This window comes from Setaria italica, chromosome VIII (genome assembly GCF_000263155.2).
Source record: "Setaria italica strain Yugu1 chromosome VIII, Setaria_italica_v2.0, whole genome shotgun sequence".
Lineage (NCBI taxonomy): Eukaryota > Viridiplantae > Streptophyta > Magnoliopsida > Poales > Poaceae > Setaria > Setaria italica.
The window spans coordinates 3,929,295-3,953,622 of NC_028457.1; the positions used below are offsets into that span (position 1 = coordinate 3,929,295).

The window sequence follows — 24,328 nt, forward strand, 5'->3', positions numbered from 1 at the left end:
ATAGGATCGCCGCATCGATGCTCACATAATTAATATTGGTAGGTGTGTGTGCATTTTTCATATGCATTTACTTTAATTTCTTGGACTTACATATCCTAAATTGCACTCAATATATTTCGTGGCATTTGCGTCGGATGATTATTAACTCAGTAACATGATATATGCAATTAAGTAAAGTTACTCTATCATCAATGTTAATGTTTGGTTGCTCCCGTTATTGTCGACTCATATAGAGATGACTAGAGCTAAGCACAAGCAGGTGTTTATTTTAGCTGCTCTATCTTTTGATTTTCTTTTTGCGATTATGTTTTGATTATTGCAGAGTGATGGAGCTTCAACATAAGAAACCTTCCTCGCCTGTTGAAGTTTGTATATACACAGGTTCAGTCATGATAAAATTAAGCAACTGCATTTGGATTTTTTTTTTTCAGTTCAGAGGATTTGGAATTCTTTTCCGGGAAGACGATATCATCGGGCCCAATGTTGGCCCAATCCACTTTTCCGTATCGGATATGGCCCACGAATCCGAACACTCGTCTCATCTTTCTCTTTTCTTTTCCGTGCGGCCCATCATCGCCCTCGTCTCCACCCACGCTCTCCGCCGATTCGTCGCCGACGACGCAGGTCTCCACCCGTCGCATCAACGCCGACGAGTCCGGGGTGAAGACTGCAGGTCTGCAGCGCAGCTCGGGCGGCGGCTGGAACCGCGGGAGAAGCGGCGGCAGTGCGGGAGCGCGCACCCCCAAGTCCTTCTCCGCCGCCGCGGGACCCGGAACCACCGTCCGCCTCGCCCTCCCAGCATCGTCCCGATCCGGCTTAGTGCGCCGCCTCCTCGTCCCCCCTCCTAGGAGTGGAGGGCGCGATGGGGTCCGTGGATCTGATTGCCGCCTGCCTCGACTCCATACGCCAGGTCGGATCTCTTCGCCTCTTCGTCCTGATTCCGGGTCCATGCTTGCTTGCCCCAATTTCTCTCGTACAATGCAACAAGAGGTTTCGGTTGCGAGAGTCTCGTGGAATTCGTGCGGTTTCCACAACTCTGCTTTTGCACTTAGTCACGCGAATTTGCGTTGTGCGGAAATAATCTGATAAATGTGCCTGATTTGAGTAATTATAACCTGTTAAAAGAACCATCTTTTTCACATCCTTGACTGAACCGTGGATTATTTTTGTCGCTAAACTTAATGTTACAACGCCCAATAAATTATTTAACTAGTACAGCTTCGTTACTATCTTTTGAGATTCTGAACCTAGAATTTGTCTTCTGTAACCTGCTCACTTTGTGGATAATTTGACACTACTAGCTTGTAATAAGTTCTGAATGTCAAACTTTTATCCTTTCATATTTGAAGAATAAAATTTATTTACTTACTGCTGTTGCAGATTGGAGATGAGATTGTGGATGCAATAGTGTATGTTGATGCAGGCACTCTGGAAGCGTTTCAGTTCATAGGAGCATTTTCTCTGCTTCTCGAGCTTGGTGCTCGTGCTGTTTGCAGCTTGGAGAGCGCGTCACCTCTTGATGCTGTGAGATTCCTTTACTACCTTGCTACCGGTCATAACTTGTAGTTAGTGATGTATGCTTAAATGTGAGTGCAGAACTGAATGCAACATGTTTGGTTCATCAAAGCTTGAGCATGTAAACACATGTCTAGCACACAAATGAAACAATAAAGACCTGGAAGCATTCGTAAACTGATTACAGATTCTCTAATCATGGCAAACTTGATGCTGAGTAGGGATGTAATTGCTATCATTAGCAGCAGTCACTTGCACACTTCAGGATTATAGGTAGGGAGTGAGTATCACAGTGCTGCAATATTCTCCACTGGTGCATGATAGGAATGGTTTTATGATGATTTTGTGTATTATACTGCTCTGTGCCTGCTTTCTTGATGGTCTTTATGGATAAAAGATTTTGAGAAGAATGCTCTTTTAGTTCTTTTACTATACTGGTATTGAAAATTTAAACTACTTTCTCAGTATTGAGTTGGTACTTGGTAGACACTGATGCACAATAAGTTCTAACTTGAGGGCCATTAGTGTTTCTGATGTTGTAATTTATGTTTTTGTTATAACTAATTGGACTTGCAAAACCTTAAATTTTAGTCGATGTATCTCTTTGTTTCAATACTTATGATGGATTGGAACTGCCAGGCCTAATAACCTTCATTTAACTTCATCAAAGAATCCTGTTCTTCTACCCTTTACCTGATTGCATGCTGTATCCTGTGCTTTGCAGGTTTCTGACTGGCACTCAAAATTTTCTCATCCAGTGAGGAAGATTGTAGTGCTTACATCCCGCCTTCTTAGTGATGCACATCGGTATATTCTGCGATGCCTGGGCAACCATGGAACTGTTTCGCATTGTACTGTGCTGACAGCTATTTCGGAGGTGCTTCCCCACTGCAAGACTATGTTCCCTGTCTTTAAGTTCTTGAGAATCTTGCTAGTTAATTTTTTCTGTCCACTAAATCTCTCTTGAAAGAAAATTACCTAAAATACCGTTACTTGGCACTGAGCTTCCTATTTAGTTTTTTACATACATCAAATTCCAAATTTGTTCTATTTACATTGTTTGATTTCCCCTTCATATATGTAGTCTGCATCAACTTGCATCTACGCTACTATAGAACATATCTTATTTATTATTTAGTTATAATGTAGTAGTGAGCCTGAGGTCCTCATGTGTTTAGCATAGCTGATGAGTATGGATAGAACATCTTTACCTGATGGTGTAAATTTCTATTTTGCTACTCGCTTTCAGTCTTGTATCCTTGGAAGACTTCGAAGCAACATCAATAGTATCGAAATTTGTTTCAAGCAAGCCTTTTGAATCTTTTTGCGAAAATTTATTGCAGGTTGGTCACTCAGCATATATTGATTCTCCACTTGGGCCAGATGCTTTTCGGGAGTACGAGACGTTACTCGTTCAGGACCATGAGGAGCTTTTTAAAAAGTGTGAGAAATCAAATAAATATAAAGATAATATTAGTAATACAGGGAATGATTTCACCACAGATGCTGATAAATATTCTGAATGGGGTTCTGGGGTCCACTATGGATCGAATGCTGAATCCAGCCCGACAAAAAGGAATTTGTTTGATAGTGACTTAGGTCAGTTAGTGGCAAGCGGAAAGAGGTTGTCTGTAACCGTGTCTCACTTCCCAATGATTTTCTCTCCTATTTCCCCAAGGACTTTTGTTTTGCCTTCTGAGGGCATAATTGCTGACTCATCCTTGTCGAATCAGCATGAAGATTCCCTTGGTCCTGGTCTACCCTCTATATCTACTGGTAAACCTTTCGACAGTGATGAGGTTCCTCCAGGAGTGACATTGACTGCTCAGTTCCTGTATCATTTGGCAAATAAGGTAACAATTTATCTCATACTATATACCACTTGCTAGTGACTTTTATTTTTGTCAAGGGTTTGATCCTTTGTTGATTGCCATTCTTCATTACGAAATGTATGTAGATGGATCTAAAGCTCGATATATTTTCGCTGGGTGATACTTCAAAGGTCATTGGGAAGTTGATGATGGATATGTCAAGTTTATATGATGTTGGTCGTAATAAGAGATCTGCTGGTCTATTGATCGTAGATCGTACGGTTGATCTCCTAACTCCTTGCTTCCATGGTGACTCATTTCTTGATAGGATGCTGTCCTCATTGCCACGCAAAGAAAAGATTTCATCATCATATTCTGTGGCGAAAAATCCACAGAATCCAAGCAAGCATTCTCACACTGCTGTTAAACGAGTCCCACTGGATATAAAGGTCCCTTTTGAGACAGTCTTTAAGAAGGAAGAACCTAAGAGTCGGACAAGTATGCTGTCTGAAGGTATCATGTCATTTATGTCTGGATGGAACTCTGCTGATGTTGACTCCGAAGTTACCTGGCTGCCTGATTATTCTGACAAAGCACAAGATGACAGACTTGACAGTGACCTTGGCACTCTAAATGGTTCACTCCTATCGAATTATGCTGGAGTACACTACTTAGAAGCATTACTAGACAGGGGAGCAAAAGATGGATTAATGCTGATTAAGAAATGGCTTATTGAAGCTCTGCAGCATGAGAAACTATCCTCTGCATCTAAAGGTCGACAAGGAGCCACTTCTGTTTCAGAGATTCGTTCTATGGTACAAATACTCTCTCAAGACCAGTTGTCATTGTTAAGAAACAGAGGAGTTATCCAGTTAGCTCTGGCTGCTGAAATGACTCTCCTGGAGCCTCAAAGTTCTCACTGGGATGCTTTTACTAGTGCTGAAAGAATATTAAGTGTAACATCTGCAGAGACGACTCAAAGTCTTGCCAGTGAGCTTCGTGATTTCATAAACACTAGTACTTCAGTGGACTCTCACAAACAAGCTACTACAATGGAATCTTCTCAGGGATTACTTAGTTTTCAGGATGTATTACTTCTAACAATTATTGGGTATATCTTGGCTGGTGAGAATTTTCCTACATCTATAGCTGGTGGTCCCTTTTCTTGGGAAGATGAGCGGTCTCTTAAAGATGTGGTGGTGGATTCTATCCTTGAGCGACCATCATCAGTGAAGCTACGATTCCTTGATGGCCTGGATAATGAACTTGAAGCTAAAGCAAGATCCAAAGATGTTGAGAGGAATAATAAGGACTCTACTGAGCCATCCAGTACTGATGATTTCGATGATGAATGGGGTAACTGGGATGACAATGACAATGCCGATGACCAAAAGGAGGAAGCTTATGGGGATATGCAACTGAAGTTGGAAGTGCGAGATAGGGTTGACCAACTTTTCAAATTCTTTCACAAATTGTCCAGTATGAGGTTAAGAAACCATGCCCTTGGAGAAGGTCTAGCGGCATTAAGTAGATTTGAAACTGATGGCTACTCGAGGAAAGGCTTGCTTTATAAATTGCTATTAGCCCTGTTGTCAAGGTATGATGTACCTGGCCTTGAATATCATTCATCAGCTGTTGGTCGTTTGTTCAAAAGTGGATTAGGGAGATTTGGGCTTGGACAGGTGAGTTTCTCAGTTACCTTTTACTTGCTTGCTCTGTCTTTTTGTTTATCTCTTTATTTTCATTTTTCTAACTATCGTTCCATTTGCAGTCCAAACCAAGCTTTGGTGATCAAAGTGTGCTTATCATTTTTGTTGTGGGGGGTATTAATACTCTGGAGGTAAGATACATTTTCTTTGGTTTTCACTATTCGACCATCTCATGATTTAAGTTCTATGTTTCTCCCAGACTGTTTGGTGTTTACATGAATGAACTCTATTGCAAACTGCATGAACCCACCACTAGCTTTTAATTGTAACAAATGTCTGCTATCTTTGTCAATTATGATTCTATGAAAAAGATATTTTAGGTAATTGATCAGGTGTGACAGAATAATGTATTTTTTTTCTTGGTATAATGAGTTTATCTTGGTATGAAGGAAGCGTGGGTATGAAACCTCCAATTCAAAATACATGTCGTTTTATGATTCTTTTCATTCAACTTTTTTTTTACTTTTGAGTCTTTGACTATCAATATATAAAAAAAACTACATGGATTGAAAATGTAAGATTGATGTTATTAGGTTCTCCATGAGAATTACCTACAAAATTTTTAACTACCCTTGACATTTTTTTTAGAAATTGTTGCTTAAAGTTTTCACCTTGTAGACCGTGTTGATGCCCTAAATGATATGTATTTCAAATCAGAGAGTACCTTTTCGCTATATGAAATCTTGTTCTATAATAGTAAGTTTTAATTACTGCAGTTTGAAAAGCACACATGTTAGCTAGCATTCTTTTATTTTCAACATACAATCTCCAAAACTCCAGCACTTGTAGTTTGATCTTTTGAAATGTAGTATCAACAACACACATGGATTTTCAATGTCATGCAGTAACCATATTATCTTTAACAAGATGGTAATCACTGCCTTACCAAACCAAATGGCCTCTTTTATGCAAGGTGCGGGAAGTTATGAAGGCAATCTCAGAGAGCAGCAGACCAGATGTGGAGCTTATTCTTGGTGGTACCACCCTTCTCACTCCAGATGACATGTTTGAGTTAATGTTGGGCTCGTAGGCCCAACCTTCATGCTTGAGAGGCCTATTCTGACATCAGGAGGTGGTGCACAAGGCATCAGAATAAGAGTCCCAAGTAACCCAGATTATTTACCCAGTGCATTATATCAGAAATTTTAGTGTCTGGTGGAGCAGAATGTCAACAGTATGAAGAGTGTGTTGTTGATACTACCAGAAGCGGCAGATAGCACTTCATGAACATCCTTGGACACCCTTTGTCATAAGCTGCAAGATGTACTAACAATTTTCATTAGTTTGCAGCACCGGCAATAATGGCTTTTGCAGTAATCCTCAGAAAATGCACATATTGCTGGAAGCTATACATCTCTGATGAGGGATGGGGGAAGACCTTGGAAGGCTTCGCTAAAGATATCTACCTTAAAGTGAGTGACTGGCATTCTTCTATATTAGAACGTCAAGAGGTAGCAAACAAAAGATAAGTCTGAATTAACCTGCTAACTATACACTCAAAACTAGCATGGACATGTGTTGTTTAGGAGCAGTTGTTTTGCTTCCAAAGATATGCTTGCCAGTATAGTAACCAGCATGTGAAATCAGTGTACATTGTACGGTTGTGATATGGAAAGTTCGGAGTTTTACTGCACTTGAAAACTCTCAAACATCCCTATATATTGAAAATTCGCCAAAGTATCTTTTTGATGCCGTAGACTTTATTCCAAATCTTTTGGTAAGTCATCTAAATCCTTGGAAAGAAGTCTTCAAAGTATCCAATGATGTACAAGGGTCAAGGGTAGCTTTGCACTATCTTATCAGCCATGTAATGTAAGTATTCACATACTCATTGGCCGAAAGGGCATATAAGATAAGAAGGCCAAGCTTGTTATGCTGCACAAGGGAACACTAACTGTTGGATCTCCTTCTGCTACTATTCCTTGTTTGCTACTCCATCCGTTCCAAATTGTAGGTCGTTTTGACTTTTCTAGGTTCATAGATATTATTATGCACCTAGACACACATTATATCTAAATGCATAATAATATATATGAACCTAAAAAAGCTAAAACGAGAACGGATGGAGTATTTGCCTGCTTTTCTTATACAAATAGGCATATTGACTGCTACAATTTCGTCCAAGGCGTGGCAAAATTTTCACCATCCTTTTCCACTCACCCAGACTTCCAAATGTGCTTTGGATTTAGGAGAACAAATGTACACCATGGCATCATTTCATTACAACATACATTTTTTTAGAAAAAAACACAACAACATACATCTTAGATCAGTTGTTCTAGGACAGTTAGTTTCTCAAGAATCTTGGGGTCACATCTGTTGGCAATTATCACAGCCAATCCATGATTCATTGGACCCTCCCAATTATTGCTATGCAAAGAACCGAAAGGTGCACGGACGATCACACGTGCTTCTGCTACAAAAAGGAAAGAAATGAGCCTGCCCTGCCATTGATCCATCAAGGTTCTCCGGCAGATCTGGTATTTAACATGAGGGTATCTGTGTTGGTGTTGCTTCTTCACCCGGCAGTGTCATGCTTGACATGCTAGTGTGTACTTAGAACCCTTGGTCCTTCTGCAGTGTCAGTATCTGCTTGTTAATTGTGGTTAGCAGCTGTTAAGGACTGCACTAATCCATGTTTTTGTGTGTGTCCTTGCCTGCCTGATTGGTGTGGTGGTGCTGGTACCCTGCTGGTTGTCCCTGGAGGGGTAGGCATGCAAGGACCTGAATGATTCATGGTCCTGCAGGTATAGATAGGTCCCGGCTTCTTGCTCCTGCAGAGCTTTTTTTCTTCTTCTTTTGGTTCTGGTGGTATTCACAAATCACAAATTCACAAAGATGGCGTCTTATATATTGTCGTCAACACTTGGACTATTAAGCAAATTGAACTGAATTTATGATAAGTTAATATGACCAAACTCATCGAAAGGAATTTAGCGGCTCAGAGATCAGAGCGTCCAGACATCAAGGCAATGAGGAGAGTGGAAGGATGATGTGCTGAATTGGTTGCACCTTTATTTGCCTGCACCATAACCTTTCTGAAATGATCCTGTCTGCCCACCGGACATGAAGAAGACGACGACGCCCGCTAAGGACGCCGAGGCCAGTCCACGGTCACCGGAGCTGCCGAGAGGGGTTTGCAGCTGCCTCTTGGTTCCTTGCTTCAGAGCTGCTGTCCATGGACTAGGCGCCACATGCATCATTCATGGATGCCGTGGATTTTGCTCTATCGTTCCATGACCTGTTAGTGTCTATAGTTGTTAGCGTCTCTGTAGACAGAGGTTGGACTGGGTTGAGTGTGGTCTGCAGGGAACCAACTGTTCTCGTTCGCTGACTGAATCTTTCCGACCTGTGCGATAAGCATATGCTACCCAGCTGACTATTGCTTTCTTTTCTGCTAATCTCCTCATAACTACTGTTCCATCAACCGTGCTCCTACCCGGGCTACAATATTAAAAGATACAAGTATTAGAAGTCCACATACAAATTTAGGACTCACAGCTAATCGAGATTGCTTAACATAATACTCGTATATAGGTACTTTGCAATATCTATATCCGGTTTGTGATAAACTCTGGTTGCTAGTTATGCTATATGTGTGTTCCATCTATATTCATAGTTTTTCTCCTTTGCATCACAACAATGCTCCTCTTTATTATGTGTTAATTGAAACTTTAGCTTGAGTTCTGTCAACTTTGTCGCAACCCTTATGTAGATTTTGGCTTTCTAATTTTGATGTTACTAGTACTTGCGATTTTGTGTCTGAACATTAAGTTGGAACTCTAGTTCTTATTGTACCTATTATTTACATTTTTTGTATTTTATTATAAAAAATGGACTATTACATTGTTCTACATAATGACATAAGTGAGAAATATAAAGGCAAATCAGACCTAATGGATGCTATTGTCAATGATGATTAGAGTTTATTGAATTGATGGCAGATGTTTGCGTTCCTTGTAAGAATTTTTAGGGTTTATTTCTTTTTCTATCATACCTTGTGAGATCCTTGTGAGAATTGATGTGAAGGCTCCAAAATGAGCCTCCAATTAATAGTAGTAAGATAGAAGTGCACCCTCGAACATGATTTAAGTCACCTTCAGTCTGCAAAATGTTTACAGCCATTCACGTCGTTTGTGCACTTCAATAGTTCATCTGAATTCTCCAGATCTTGAGAGCTGTAACATGCATGTTTCTTAGAGCCAGCCAGCCTTATTGGGTTTCTTGATCTAACTGTGATATGCTAGACTAACTTATCCAGATGAATTCTTACCATATGGACCCAAACCCCCAAAGTCCATCATGCAACCACATGAGAGGTACCACATGCATGCTTTGAGTCCTGAACCTTCTCACTGTACTGGCTGCCTGCAAGCATCATGACCTTTCAGGACCAGATAGATGGATGCAAATAAACTAGTCTCCTCCAAACTAGTCCTTTCTTCACAACAAAGCCAGGCATGGACCACACATGCATGCAGCCTCACTCACCTTTCCAACATGCAGCCACACACCTTCAGTTCGATCTTTCTACAGGAGCAACCTTTTTTGCAGGACAGAATGGTGGACCAGACCATGCATACAGTTCCTCTTCCTTCTCTCCTCCAAATTAAAGCCCATATAGCATGCATGAATGCTTATCAAGCTAGGCTGTAATGTGACTTTACAAGTGTCTAGTGTGTCATGGTCATTTTACAGTTATGCTATATATGGATGTCATCAGTGGAAAAAAAAAAGCAACCATGATCATATCCATATTCCATAGAAATGTCTGCAATTGTAAACAAGGAAACTAAACATTTCCTTCAGAAAAAAAAAGAAAACATAAACAAATTCAGGTCGAAAGAAAATAAATTTCAGGATTTTCTTACGGTCACCACCAAAATCACTGAAATTCGTGGAAATTTGAAACATTGGTTTAGATTGTGTATCGGATATCACGCAATCTCCAAAAATCCCATCCAAATTATTCTGATTTTGCGCTGCATGCATCCAACGAGCTCAATGCAAGCATCAGAGTGTTTTTTTTTCCAGGAACATTGCACCGTGGTCGTAATTAAAACCTGAATTTTTACAAGCCAAACAAAACTGTTTCTTTCTCAACCAAAAACAAGAAAGAAAAAACCAACCTGAACAAACATGGTTACAGCTCAGAGATAATAACTAATAATTCGATCGATATATATATCATTAGAGATACACACACATACATACAGGTACAGCGCGCGTACTGACAAGCCATCAATCATGTCGTCGTATGCATGCCGACATGGAAATTCAGCAAGCTCTGCTCAATCTTGATCTCTCTATGCCAACAACATGGTTATCGTGTCAGTGCTTTGGCGGGCACTGGTAGCACTTGGTGAAGAGCCCGAAGGTGTCGATCTGCCTGACGAAGTTGACGGTGCTGGCCCACCCGCCGAACCCGAATCCGACGACGAGCACCCACGCCACCACGAAGCAGTTGGCGGCGTACATGCCGGCCCACCCTCCGACCCCGCGCGGCGGCCGCTCGACGGCGTTCTCCCTCGCCGCCGCCGGCGCGAAGACGGCCATGTGCGCCAGCGCCGGGATGATGTACACGGTGAAGCTGACCAGCAGCGACCCCACCGTGGAGTTGATGGGCCCGAAGAAGGGGAAGATGATGGCGAGGAACCAGATGGGGAGCACGATGGGCAGCCTCGCCGCCGCCCGGAGCGCCAGGCTCCGGGACTCGTGCACGCCGACGAGCTTCTCCCAGACGAAGTAGAGCGGCGTGCAGGCGAAGCCGAAGGTGATGAACTGGTGGACGAGCATGAGGACGACGGCGGCGTCGCGGAAGCCGGAGCGCGGGAGGAGGGAGATGGCGTTGGAGTGGTCCAGGAGCGTGTCGCCGAAGGCCCAGTACACGGCGGAGGCCGACGGGATGGTCAGCGTCAGCACGTACAGCGTGGCGGCCAGGTAGATAAGCTTGAACTTCTGGGGCTTCCACATCGCGTGCATGATCTCCCTGTGACACGTCAGCATGCGTGAATGATCAGCTGGCACTGTGTGTGGTGAAGCTAGGATGTTGCCAGGTAGGCTTACACTGTGACAGCGTGGCCTCCGAAGGTGTAGAGGATGTTGGTGGCCCCGGTGAAGTAGAGCACCATCTTTGTAGGGCCCGAGTGCGTCACACCTTCCACCTATAATAATGTCGTCATTCATTCAACGATGGTATGTTAGTCGTTTCACGGAGCTGATGGAGAAAGATGAACGGACGAGAGCGCGATCGTCTGCGTCATGCATGGAACTCACTCACCTGACCGTGCGTGATTGCGGCGATGGTGAGGTACCACGCGGTGTAGGTGGTCATGAGGAGGCCGAGGAAAGACCAGATCCGGTAGTTGTGGAAGGAGGGGATGAAGACGGTGGTGGCGCAGCAGGCGCCGAAGATGTACGTCCACGTCCGCTTGTCGTACTTGTCGTTGATGTAGTAGATGTTGCTGCATGCCCATATATGCATCATCCATGGATATCATCATCAGTGCACACATCGTCAGATCACAGATTATCTACAAGACTATATAATATTGTGACTATTAATTATATTGATGATGTGAATTAAGCGCACGCATGCATGGATGGATGATTACCTCGCACATGCGATGAGCTGGATGACGGAGCCGAAGAGGAGGAAAGTGCAGTTGAAGAAGAGGCCCATGTTCCTCCAATGCTTCCCCAGCAGCCCGTCAAGCACCTCAAACCACTGCTCCAATTTCCAGCAACATCGATCAAAGGATCAAGATCCAACAATTAATTTTCCATACTTTTTCATGTCCAATTTATGCTATATATCCTTCTTAGATAATGATAATGAGAGCAAATTAAACAAATAAAATAGAAAATTAAAGAAACAATTTACCTGGATGACATGGTTCCTGAAGTCGACCTTCTCCCGCTCCTTCCTTGTTCGGTACTCGACGTAGAGGACGCTGATGAGGTATGCCGTCCAGCTGCCCATGAGGCCGTAGAAGAGCTGGAAGACGATCCCGGACGCCATGCCCAGCTGCGAGAAGGAGTAGGGCAGCGTCAGCAGCACCTGCGCCACCTGGTTCGACGCGCAGCTGAACCACGCGTCGTACACCGACCCGCCGTGCCAGAACAGGCTCGACAGCGCCTTGTTGCCGCCCCTTCTCGACGTCGCCGCCGACGCCGCTTCTTCTCCGCCGCCTCCGGCGTCGCCGCCGACGACGCCGCCGGCCCTCTCCATCTCCATGTAGTTCCCGGCCACGATCGTCTCCACCTTCTCCGACGCCATCCTAGGCTGGTCGTCTCTCTCCCTCGCTCGTCTCTTCCTCCTCCGATCCCTTCTCGTTGCTATGATCTGACACTTCTGCTTCCAATACTATATAGCTAGGCTCGAGCTGGCGAATCATCAGAAAAGCTATAGAAAAAAAAAATCATTCGTGTCACTGTAGAGTGCTGTGATGGGTGCGTGCATGGACGGGGCGGCAGCACACGAGCGGCCTGGCCCATGCGGCTAGCTGCTGCTGACATGCAACTTGTCATCTTTTTTTTTTCTCTTCAATAATTTTTCTCTCTCTTTTATTTTCTTTGGTTTATAATAGGAGGGATCTAGGATCTAGTACATATGGACAGTGATTGTTCATGGCTGTACGTATACGTAGCTAGAGGCCTAGAGCCTACAGTGCTACAGTGTAGCTTGGGGGCTGGTCGATCCGTGTACGGACGTATGTGTAGTGTACTTATTCATTAGAGGGGAAAGATGGAGGTACGGGCAAACGCATCAAACAAAATGTGCAATCAAAATTTGAAGACTTGCTGGATTGTGATCTTTGATTTGGTAACCGGACGTGCTTGGAGTTTAGCAGTGGCCCATGCAAAGTTAGCCATGCCTATGACATGCGTGTCCTTGTACAAATCATCATTGGTCAATATAGAGTCCTCAAAAAAAAATAGAAAGAGTAATAGGTAACCGAAGTCTCTCACATTTTCTTTCGCAAAAAAAGAAGAAGTATATGACCTTAATTTGTCTCGGATAAACATTACATAGTACTTACATGTGTCTATAAGAGAAAATGAGTAATTTTTTAATAGTTTTATGAACCTCAAATCTGTCCACAAATTTAATTCTAATACTTATGACTCATTTTAAATGCTTTTGTCTATTTTAATTATGGAAAAGTGTATTTTTCATCCCTCAAGTCTTGCAAAAGTTTGAATTTATCCCTCGTGCTTCATTTAGTGCAAATCAAACCCTTAACTAATTAACCCAGTACATTTATCATCCCCACCTTAGTTTAATGATGATATTGTGTCATATAACATCGTTTTAGACTATGTAATCATCTTAGTGTTTCCGATAAAATTTTTATGCGGTAGCCAACTTAGAAGATTTACTGAATGTTTTGTGGGCTTTATATCTTCGACTCAGCATATTACATCGCTAAGTAGTGATTAATCAGATTATTAAGTGGCATAAACTATCATTAGATGGAACTAAAAACTATTATTAAACTAAGGTGGGGATGATAAATGCACCGGTTTAGTTAGTTAAGGGGTTAATTTGCACCTAATGAAACATGAATGATGAATATCACCCTTTTGCAATAGTTGAGAGATGAAAAATACACTTTTTCCTAAAATTATTACTAGCCCATGGAGGAGTATGGCTTGATGGACTAGTAATCGGCAAATTAAGAAGCTGCTAATTAACTTGCATGCATCAACTAATTAAAATATCTTTTAGCCCAGGCTTTAGATAGGAACATATTTCCTGTATATCAATACTTTTTTTCTTTTGCCTTTTCAAGGAGATTGTGTTCTAGTGAATTGGTTCTATCATGTAGTATGTGTGGGTCATCAGTTTCTGCAAATCTTTGCCATACGAGCAGCTCTGAGAGCAGCAGCACAACTAATTAGTTGTCACACGTGTAACATAATAATGTGGAGCACCATCACCCACCCCTGGAGCAATCATGGATACTACTGATGATGAGTTGATGAATGGAATAAAGGGACGTCAAAAAGGAAATTAGGAGACCAGGACGACCATCCTACAAAAATGACACTGTTGATGCACGATAGCATAATTAAAATTTTGAGATAACAAGTATATATTAGTCCAAGGAAGCATCAAATAAATGAGAAATATCGGTAGCTAATTGTATGTTTAATTTTGAAGAGCTGATTAAGTTTACTTCAAAGTGAAAGAAAATACTGAGATTAAGTTGTGACTAAAAAAAATCATGATCGAATTTTTAGCATCAGCTGAGTTTGCATGAAAAGTTAGCATCAGCTGCCTTTCGGGTGCATTATTCATGAAAATTAGGTCTTTTGTAGTGTTTCCCATGATAAACACACAAAACTATCAGTTTTTGCCTATATATTTTTTGGGGGAGCTTTTTGCCTATACATTAATCAACTGATGGTATAACAATCCTGAAATAATTAATTTATTGGTCTTTTGTTGCATGAAAATATGCATGCTGTAGTCCTTAAATGTTCAAAATTTTATATGAAGCACATAAAGGGACACGACAGATCGAGAGAACAACACAAGAGGAATATGCACAATGCATTAAAGTATGCGGAGAAAAAAAAATAAAGGTAGCGCGGGAAGCAGAAAATTAAAGTACATGGCTTAAAAGGTGCATGTTCAAAGATATGATTAGTATGTCTCTACAAGGAATCAAGGAGGCAGGCCCAGGCTAGGATTTGTTAATGCTACAAATCTTCTCTCTTTTTAATCAATTTCTTTATTCAAGATCCATATAAAAGAGCTTGAACATTATAATATGGAATCAGATTTGCTCTTTTTTCTTCACATGAACTAACAAGCTCATTCATGAGCAGGCTGAGACTAAAATATGAAACCAAAATACTCTCCTCGGTGGCGACCATAATTTTCAAAAGTAGCATGTTTCATTTTTCTAAATAATCATCTTAATAATATATCCAATTTAAATTTTAGTAGAGCAAATTTAGAGTATACATGAAATGGATATGGACATGGTGGAAGGATGATGATTTTAAAATATGTATAAACAAAATGTAGACAAGCAACACATGGGAAATTCTTTCAAAAACAATTTTGAATGTGACATATTCCTCTGTTCCAAGCGCGGGCATATCAAAATCACCCCTAGGACAAAGCATAATTAGCTCTAAGAAGTTAGTAGTTCTAGTACATTTACAGTTATGATGATCTTGATCCTGGCTTGTCGATCTTAATCATATTAATTAGGGACAAAGCAAAAGGCAAATCCCATTGATGTGACCAGAGTTGCTAGAACTATATATGTGTGCGTCTATGATCAATCATTTATGCCTTCAGAGATCACAAGACGGGTAATTTCTACATTTTCTCTGTAAATTTGGTTAGTCAGCTAAATGAGTCACTCACAGAGTGATGTGACAAAATATCCCAGAAGGCCATGGACTAAGAGAAAGCAAGATCGAAAATGAAGCTACAATTTGTCGAGGCTGACAACACAACTACTTAATGAAGATTATTAACCAAATTAACTTTCCGACTCCCACCAAAGCTAAGAAACTGGTAACTCGAAGATGAGCAACCAAAATGCATACCGAAAGAAACTAACTAATTGACTAAATTCCAGATCTTCTATGCGCGTAGTTTGGTATACATACATGCTTTTCATCCTTTTTGGGGGTGATGTTTTGTGTAGCCGACCTTACTAGGTAGCTTCCAGTTCGATCGTGACCGATCTCGTTCTAATGATTACCTTTGGAGGTGCAAGCAAACGTAGCTTCTGGTGACTAATTAATTAAACAAATCAGGATGTACCTTCCCCTGTTGATGCACAAACTAAAGCTTCCTCTCCCATCATGGCCGCGCGATGGCCTCTCTTTTTCTCCGTGCGTGGACCATTGCATCTTTTCTTGATCCGGGACCCCATTCACTCACATTTCTGCCACGGTCCAGGGCTTGGGTTCCAGCTGCATTTCTTGCCGACCATCTATATCAGTGTATGTGTCCCAAGGGATCAACAGATATACAAGAGTTTCCTTTCAATTTTGTCATGATCATCACATGCCCTTGCATGATGCTTGATCGATCTCTGCGTGAGCGTGAGAGATAGAAGAAAGAGGCCGGGCACGGGAACGAGGATGTCTTTGGAGTTGGCACGCAAGGCTGGCGACGGCACGCCGCAGATGCATGGGCCTGCGTCCGGAAATGGCTCCTGCGTGCACCTTCGTGGTGGGTACGAGGCAGATCTTCTTTCGTAATCTCCTTGGGAGGAAGGAACGATCGATGTTCCATTGCGTCTGAATTCAAGCATGCGTTGGGAAGAAATTGGATCCTGATTGTGCGATTGCTTGCACGTATGCATTATCATCTCTCTGATAATTGCAAGAGCGTTGCTAGTGATTGATCAGCTAAATGCAATTCATCTGAGCAGTACTAGATGCATGGTAACTAAAACTCTGCAACACCTCAATATAATGGGTTTTGAACTTTTGATGCTTCAATTGCGTTACTGCCAGCATCGGAGCGAGTCTCCAACCATCCACGTCAGCTAGCTACAAGTATGTACCTCAGATTTTTATTTGTGTGGAGAGAACAAATGGACAGAGTTCTAAAGCAATTTAACATTCAAGCTAGTTTCAGAAAAAATTGTAGTCGACCTCGACCAGCAATTTAACATTCTAGCTAGTTTCATAATAGGTTCACTACTAAAAAACGATTTGTAGGGATGTTCTGTTTTTTTCTATGGGTGGGCGAAATTACCACCCGCACCTACAAAACGGGGTCGTTACTGTAGCATATGGCCTGGAGAACCATTTGCAAGAAATCACCATTTTCAGGGACGGGTCACCCCTTCACCCATCATCACCCGCTCCTAAAAATGATTTACAAGGGCGGGTGATGATGTGGCCTACCCCTAGAAATGGTGGGTCGTAGCCACCGTTGTTGATGGCAGTTAGCGTGCCAATTTGTGAACTGCAAGCGCACGGATCAGTTGTAGCTTTTCCCTTAGAGTACATATAAACTAACTTCTCAATTTGTTCCCTCCAAAGATTACTTATAAACCAACTTCTCTGTTTTTTTCAAAACAGAGCTTACCATCACTACATTCAAAGGGGGGGATTTATAACCACGAGAGACCGGAAAAAATGATTGTACACACAAACTTTCCATACCACAAGCAACCATCTGGTTCTGTACACTACGGGTATAACGTGTGTGGGCACATCAGGGTGCTCAGAAGATATACAACTGATTCTGAACATGTAGGGGGCTACCTTTCATATATAGGGATGTATATATATGTACATTGCATTCTTTTCCACCTATCTAATACTTGCTTAATTTTTACGTGGATTTTAATTGCAGATTAGGCCTCGACTACATAGTTCGCATCTCCATAAGCAACAAATTCTAAATATAGCCGCCGATTTATGTCGTTTCATTTTGCATAAAGTGGTAAACCCGAGAGGTACCTATTATCACCTAGAACGCGAATTAGCACAAGAAAATAATATACGTTAGCATCCGTGAGTGGGAGAATTAAGAGTACCGCCAAGGCTAGCCTTCGCGAGTGGCAGAAAAACATGTTGTCAATGTGCACTCTAATGATGTATATATATGGTTATATTTCCTTATTATTATTTCGTATGCTTAAATTGAATTTATGTAACATATATTCTATGCTGATCACTATAGCTTCTTCAATTCGATCGCACACTAGACTGTTAGGGTGAAATTAGCGGGAACCAAAAGTTTTAAAAACTGGCGGAAAATAGTTTTGGCGAATTCAAATTTCAATAGCTGAATTTTTTAGCGGGAACGACATTTCCAGGGACGGGTAACGCCGTCACCCACCCCTGAAAAATAGTTGAAAAACTAGGAGCGGGTGGCGTGTCCGCCCATGCAAATGTCGTTTCAACCGCTCCTGGAACTGTTTTTGGAGCAGTGGTTTCTGGTTCTAAAGCTCTAACAAGGTTAGACATCTCCCTGTGGATTGTATCCCGGCAGTGTGGTGAGAGGGCGGTCAACGAGGAAGACATGGGTCTGAGCTCTGAACTTTGTTTTGTCCACAACTTTTTGTTTTCAGAAAAATTTCAAACAGCTTATTCACAAAAGTTAACCACATACAACAGCTTCTTCACGTAAGTTTTAATGAGATGTTCAAAATTATTTTTTCTTCTACAATTTCATCAAATAAATTTAAAAGTCAACTAAGTTCAAATAACTATTTCACACACATGTGAAAAGAAAGCCCAATGGGACAATGGGTGCCCCCACCGAACACGAATCCTGCACAAAGGGATGACTTAGCAAAATAGTTGTCATCCTATTACATTTTGTTCAGACATTTTTCTTTATTGGTTCATTGCTTGACGCAGAATTTGATTGAGATAAAAAGACATGGATGATATCAGTTAGATGAAAATTTGACCGATAATAACTGAAGCAAAAATAGCCAATTGCTAACTTTTTTCTGAAACCAACTGTTAACTGGACAAGTCCGTTGGACGACAACATCTGCTTGCATTGCTGTTGTTCACGGGCCAAGAACAAGTGCGTTGGAGGACAACATCTGCTTGCATTGCTGTTGTTCCCGGCCCAAGAAGAACCAGCCCATGTTTGTAGATCATACACACATATGTGTGGTGGATCATGTTACACGCACACTGGGCCGTGTGATTGAACTCGAGCAGGCCCATACGTTTGACCTTTTTGGATAAAGCCGCGGCCTTCTTTTGGCACGCTACACGGCCGTCCCAATTCCTGCTTACCAGTCACCTCCCAATGAAGAAGCTGCATGTAGATGTTGTCCCAAGAAAAAAAGAACACTGCCGAATTTAATGGAGCTGGGATTGAAGATGAGATCTGAATGTCGCGTGCTTTGGTTTTCTGCTGACAACTGACAGCTGAACGACCAGCGATTGCATTTGCACGTCCCACATCCTCCACGGCCAAACTAGTATTATTGTTTTTTGTTAATCAGAAAAGATGGAACAATCATGCATGATACCACACTATATAACCTGAAATGAACATGCATATACATGGCCTCCTTGCTGGCCAGGGCGGATCTAGCGGTAGGGTGGTGGAGCTCGAGCCTTCCTATTGCCGCTCGGACAATAGAGCTCCCCTTATTAACCTCTCTATGATTTTTTTAAGAAGAAGGAAGAAGAGAAGGGAGGGAAGGAAGGGACCCTCCTAAACTCATGGACTGCATCCGCCGCTGTTGCTAGCTTACCTTGCCAGAGAGCGTGCCCCATCATCAGCCCATGCATGTGCTTATTATGATAAATTTTTTTGTTGGTTTCAGAGGCAAGACGACGATGGATAATCATGCATGGAGAGCATGGGGACGATGGCTCTCGTGCATCCAGGACCAAGTTGGTAAACATACTTGGTCTTGTTCAGAAGATGCCCAAAGATCAACTGGCCGGGGCAATCATGGGCTGTCACGGCGCCATGATTGCCGCAATCCAGAGCGGATCAACCGCAAAGCTCTCTCACGCACGCTCATGGTAGTACAACGCTAATCCATCATCATCGTCATCCTTCTCGTAGCAGTGGCAAAAAGACACGAGCGAGGAACTGAGGAGGAGGATAGGGCTAGCCGTTTGCGTTTGGGTCTGCCGCTAATGATGGGGCGCAGTGTCCTCGCAGGCCTTTCGAGGCGGCGCACCCATTGCACAGTAAACCACGCGGGTTTCTGACCACGCCGCCGCGCTGCGATCGGGGATCAAACCAGCATGAAAGAAAGAGTTGGCACCCACGGATACCATCTTCCTCCTCAAAACCACCAAGATCTTCTCAACTCCGATTTTGTTTGGTTCAGATGCCGATTTTGTTGCCTCTTGTTCTGCGAGTTTTCTCACGTATTAGTCACGTGGATCAACAAGTTGGCGGCTTTGGTGATGTTGCCATGTTGGTGCCGTTGTTCAGGGCAAGAATCCAAGCACACTGCTCCATTCCAGATATGGCACAAATGCTAGTTTAGGCCTCTCATTCGTACACTACATCCTGTACTGCGAAACAATTTACAACTTGCTGAGACAGGGAGGCACTGCATGATTCTCTGCTCAGGACAAGCAGAGTAGCATCACCGAGAGAGAGAAGCAGGAGGTGATCACATCACGTGGACCGGCCTGTGCCAGCAACTCAGCAAAGGATTGGGGGCATGATTGCAGGCTGCCCATGCCATGCCATCCATGAAAAACACTCACACACGCAGCAAAACTAAAGCTCCTTCCCAGGCTTTCCTCCTTGGCATTTGTGGCGCCTGCGTGTCTTTTCATTCACACCCCACCAGCCCGGCATTACGAAATAAAAAGGCGCCAGGCATTAGGGGCGCTAATACTATCCTAATCATGGAGCAACCAAACCCAGCCTAAAGTGAGTGACTCACCACCTTCCCCTTGTTCCGGCAACTCCTTTTGCCTCCCAACAAAGTTCCACAAAGGAAGAGACGCCTAGCTGCTAGGTGCATTACATAGAGCTACCATGCCGTGTCCTCCTCCAATGGATGCAGGTAGGAGTAGTCAAGGCAAGAAGACGATGAGCAGAGGAGCTGGGAAGAAGTCTTCTTCTTCTTCTTCTTCCTGGGTGGCCAGGTCCATGGGGTTCTACCCTTCTTCCTCCTCCGGCAACAGAGCCCAACCAGCGGCGGCAGTGCCAGCAGTTACAGAAGGCAAGAACAGTGACAATGACAAGAGCAGCAAGAAGAAGAGGAGCGTCAGCATCAGCCGAAGCATGGCCTGCGCGAGCTCCATCTGCAGCACCAAGGAGAGCTCGGTCCTGAGCCGGGACCGTAGCGGCGGCCGCAGCGCATCGAGCCGGTCCCTCAGGGCCCCCGACGTCGACGTCGACGCCGTGTACGCCGCCTCAGCCGCGGCCGTCTCCGCGACATCGTCCTTCAACTCGGAGGCCACCGCGGCGACCTCCTCGTCGGCGACCACCGTCACCTCAGCGTCCTCGCCGCTCTCCTCCGCGCTCTCGTCGCCGGTGTCCTCGTTCGGGAGCTCCTTCCGCGGCATGCCGATCAGGAAGCTCTCCGGGTGCTACGAGTGTCACTCCGTCTTCGACCCCCGGAGCTTCGCCGCCGCGTTCCCCTGCACCGACTGCGGCGAGGTGTTCGGCAAGGCAGAGTCACTCGAGCTCCACAAAGCAACCAGGCATGCAGGTATCCTTTCTTTCAAAAAAAGAAAAATCTAAACCAACTTTTGTCATCTTGCATTGTTCAAATTAAAGCTTCACTTTTTCTTGAACATTTCTCCATTGGCAATGGCAGTTTCAGACCTGGGGCCCGAGGACACGAGCAGGAACATCGTGGAGATCATCTTCCAGTCAAGCTGGCTGAGGAAGCAGGCTCCCGTTTGCAAGATCGACAGGATACTCAAGGTGCAGAACAGCGACAGGACGGTGAAGAGGTTCGAGCAGTACAAGGAGAGCATCAAGGAGAGGGCGAGCGGCGAGGAAGGCAAGAAGAACGCACGGTGCGTCGCCGACGGCAACGAGCTCCTCCGGTTCCACTGCACCACCTTCACGTGTTCACTCGGCGCTGGCGGCGGCACCGCCCTGTGCCAGGCGCCGGCGACGCAGTGCAAGCTGTGCGCCATCATCAGGGATGGTTTCAGGTACTTACAACTACTGAGGCAAACATTCAGAATTTTTCAGATACCCAAGCATTGTATGTTATAGTCATTTGACGAAAATCTGAATCATCAGGGTTGATGGTGATGGGAGGATTGCGACAATGGCGACGAGTGGGCGTGCCCATGACATGGCGCAGGGGATTTCTGACGGCGAGAAGAAGGCAATGCTGGTGTGCAGGGTGGTTGCAGGGAGGGTGAAGAAGGCCAGTGATACAAAACCTTCAGAGGACTATGACTGTGACTCTGTCAGCCCCAGCTCAGAGGGGGTCTACTCAGATTTGGATGAACTATTTGTGTTCAATCCTAGAGCTATTCTGCCCTGCTTTGTAGTCATATACAGTGGCTATCAGGTCATTGCCATAGCACAACCTAGTTATTAGTGTTTTCTATTATTAATTTTTCTCTATTTTCACTGTGTTGTTGCTACCATAATTCTACCCAGATCATAAAAAGCATAGCTTCTGGCTGCAAATCTTTACTATCTCTGCATGTTCTGATTGGCACATCATATCAATCATAACAGTAGCTAAAACAGCAGGAATCATTCAAAACAGTTTTTTAAACGTAACGCGTAGGCAACAAGAGAATAGTTTCGCACACTATCAACAAAACTAGTGAGTTGTGCCAGCTTCCAAGATCTAACTAAACCAATATCAAAACATCAGTTTGTCCTCATGTGCTGAGCTGAGATCAGATGCTTACCTCCATAAGCATTTCAGATCCTTCCATGAAGCAGCTAGACAAGAGGTTAAGAACAAACAAGTACTTTGGGAGAAGCAATGAACTGAAAATTTTATATTCTCCTGGAGATGGTAACATACAGCTACATCTAACTCAATGTACTACTAAATACAATTATAGTACTGATCCCTAGCAAGTGCTTCTTATCTGTGCAGCTCAAGAACCGGTATTTAAGAAGGTTGTTGTACTGTAATTTAATCACCAACACTGTGAGGTTGTCTGCAGGTCTACAGGCTGATTCAAGCCAAACAGATCATAGGTTCAGGATTCATTGTTAATCTAGTATTCCCATGTTGTGTTCTGCCCATAATATATAAAAACAGGGCAAATATCAAGAGGCAATGACAGGAGTGCACCACCTGGGCAACAAAAATTTGGTGTTCTCAAGTTGCCTGTTTTTATTCCCTTGGATGCTGCAAACACTGTGCTTAGAACGTTGTGTCTGACTGTGGAGCTATACCAAGACTCAAAATGAAAATAAATAATAGGAAGCACTAGTGGCTACCTATATGCAGCCTGTAAGGTGCAGCAAAAGCTCTAGGCTTGTTTACTCCATGTATTTCTCTTCTAAACACAAATTACTTGATGATGCATTTGTTGTCTGCGCATTTTTTATGTTTTAGCATAGTTAGTCATCCACCCAAACCATCCGAAAAACTAGTAATGATACATAGAAGCAACTAGACAAGAGGTTAGAACAAATAGACACTTTAGAAGAAACATTGAACTGTTAATCTTAGACTTCCCTATATGCAAATCTTACATTCCCTCTGGAGAGGCTACCATCCAGCTACATCCATCTCTATGAACTACTAAATACAAGTATGGTACTGATGAATAGCAGGCGCTACTTATCGGTGTAGCTCTGCTCTGTAACCGGTACATCAGATGGTGATTGTACTTTATTTTAGTCAACAACGATATTACGAGGTTGTCTGTTTGTGCACATCAAGACCTATAGAAGCTTATATATTCTGTCCATACAGATCATAGGTTCAGGACTGTTCACTAACCGTTGTTAATCTTGTTTTCCCATCGTATGTTCTGTCCAGAACAAAACATGACAAACATCAAGAGCCAATTATACCATGGTGTCATTGGCTAAGCTTAAAATAATATCAATTAATCTCCTCAAGTTGCCTATTTTTATTCCATTGGATGCTGCAAACAACGTGCTTAGGACGCTGTCCGGATGTGCGCGCGCATCAAGATTCAACTTGAAAATAAGAAATGAACACCAAATTAAATCCCTAGTGGTAATCTATCTACCGTAGTTTGGAATGTGTAGGACCAGAATATAGGGGACAAACCATGTGGTACTTCCCTTTCGTTTTGCGAGGATGTAGTACATGATTCACTGGCTCAGAAACTTGGTTATTTACGCTAGATTATTCCTTTGAACTATCATGTCATAAAGTAAGTTTCATCGCAAGAAGAACACACCTGTCCTGCTTCAGGCCCTCTTCACTGCGTTAGTACTCTATCAGCACATCTCTGATGACTCTGCGCCCGTGCGCTGCCGGTAATCAGAGAGCGCATATACTCAAACAGTCCGGCGGCATAGGCTGTGGCAAAGGAGGTCGGCAAGATGACTGACGGAGAATGCCCAGAAAACGCAGCCGGCGGCTGGTCGGCCGAGATCCACAGCGCTGGCGACGTGAGGAGAGCGAAGAACCCGCGCGCTGGGCCTGGGGTGATCTTCTTGGAGACGGCGCCGCAGGAGCTGCGTTGATGGCAACGGCGGCGGCACGGGGAAGACGGAGACGGCCGGTGGCGATGGCGATCTAGGAGCTCTTTCATGGAGAAATTTATATTTTTGACACCCTAAACACGTGCCTTCGTATATTTGACACTCTAAAGATTGGTTTTGTAAATTTGACACCTGCAACATTGACACATTAATTTACTTGACATTATGCCTCTTTAATG

The 24,328-nt window shown here is 43.3% G+C and overlaps 3 protein-coding genes across 3 annotated transcripts; 2 read left to right on the forward strand and 1 right to left on the reverse strand.

Annotated features, from left to right (window-relative positions):
- The first annotated feature begins 574 nt into the window (after positions 1-574).
- Positions 575-6,738, forward strand: LOC101756847 (sec1 family domain-containing protein MIP3). Its single transcript, XM_004978730.3, has 7 exons — positions 575-910; positions 1,381-1,524; positions 2,240-2,392; positions 2,859-3,368; positions 3,473-5,008; positions 5,098-5,166; positions 5,949-6,738. Exons 1-7 carry the CDS (start codon positions 863-865, stop codon positions 6,063-6,065), a joined length of 2,577 nt encoding a protein of 858 aa, XP_004978787.1. The 5' UTR covers positions 575-862; the 3' UTR covers positions 6,066-6,738.
- A 3,414-nt stretch (positions 6,739-10,152) lies between these two features.
- LOC101757255 (putative auxin transporter-like protein 4) lies at positions 10,153-12,390 on the reverse strand. The gene is made up of 5 exons (XM_004978731.4): positions 11,919-12,390; positions 11,650-11,762; positions 11,316-11,499; positions 11,102-11,199; positions 10,153-11,024 (listed from the first exon to the last, which is right to left on the reverse strand). The coding sequence occupies exons 1-5, from the start codon at positions 12,312-12,314 to the stop codon at positions 10,367-10,369; spliced, it is 1,449 nt and encodes a 482-aa protein (XP_004978788.1). The 5' UTR covers positions 12,315-12,390; the 3' UTR covers positions 10,153-10,366.
- A 7,975-nt stretch (positions 12,391-20,365) lies between these two features.
- On the forward strand, positions 20,366-22,139 carry LOC101758746. Its single transcript, XM_004978736.3, has 3 exons — positions 20,366-21,186; positions 21,295-21,640; positions 21,732-22,139. The coding sequence occupies exons 1-3, from the start codon at positions 20,508-20,510 to the stop codon at positions 22,036-22,038; spliced, it is 1,332 nt and encodes a 443-aa protein (XP_004978793.1). The 5' UTR covers positions 20,366-20,507; the 3' UTR covers positions 22,039-22,139.
- The last annotated feature ends 2,189 nt before the right edge of the window (positions 22,140-24,328 follow it).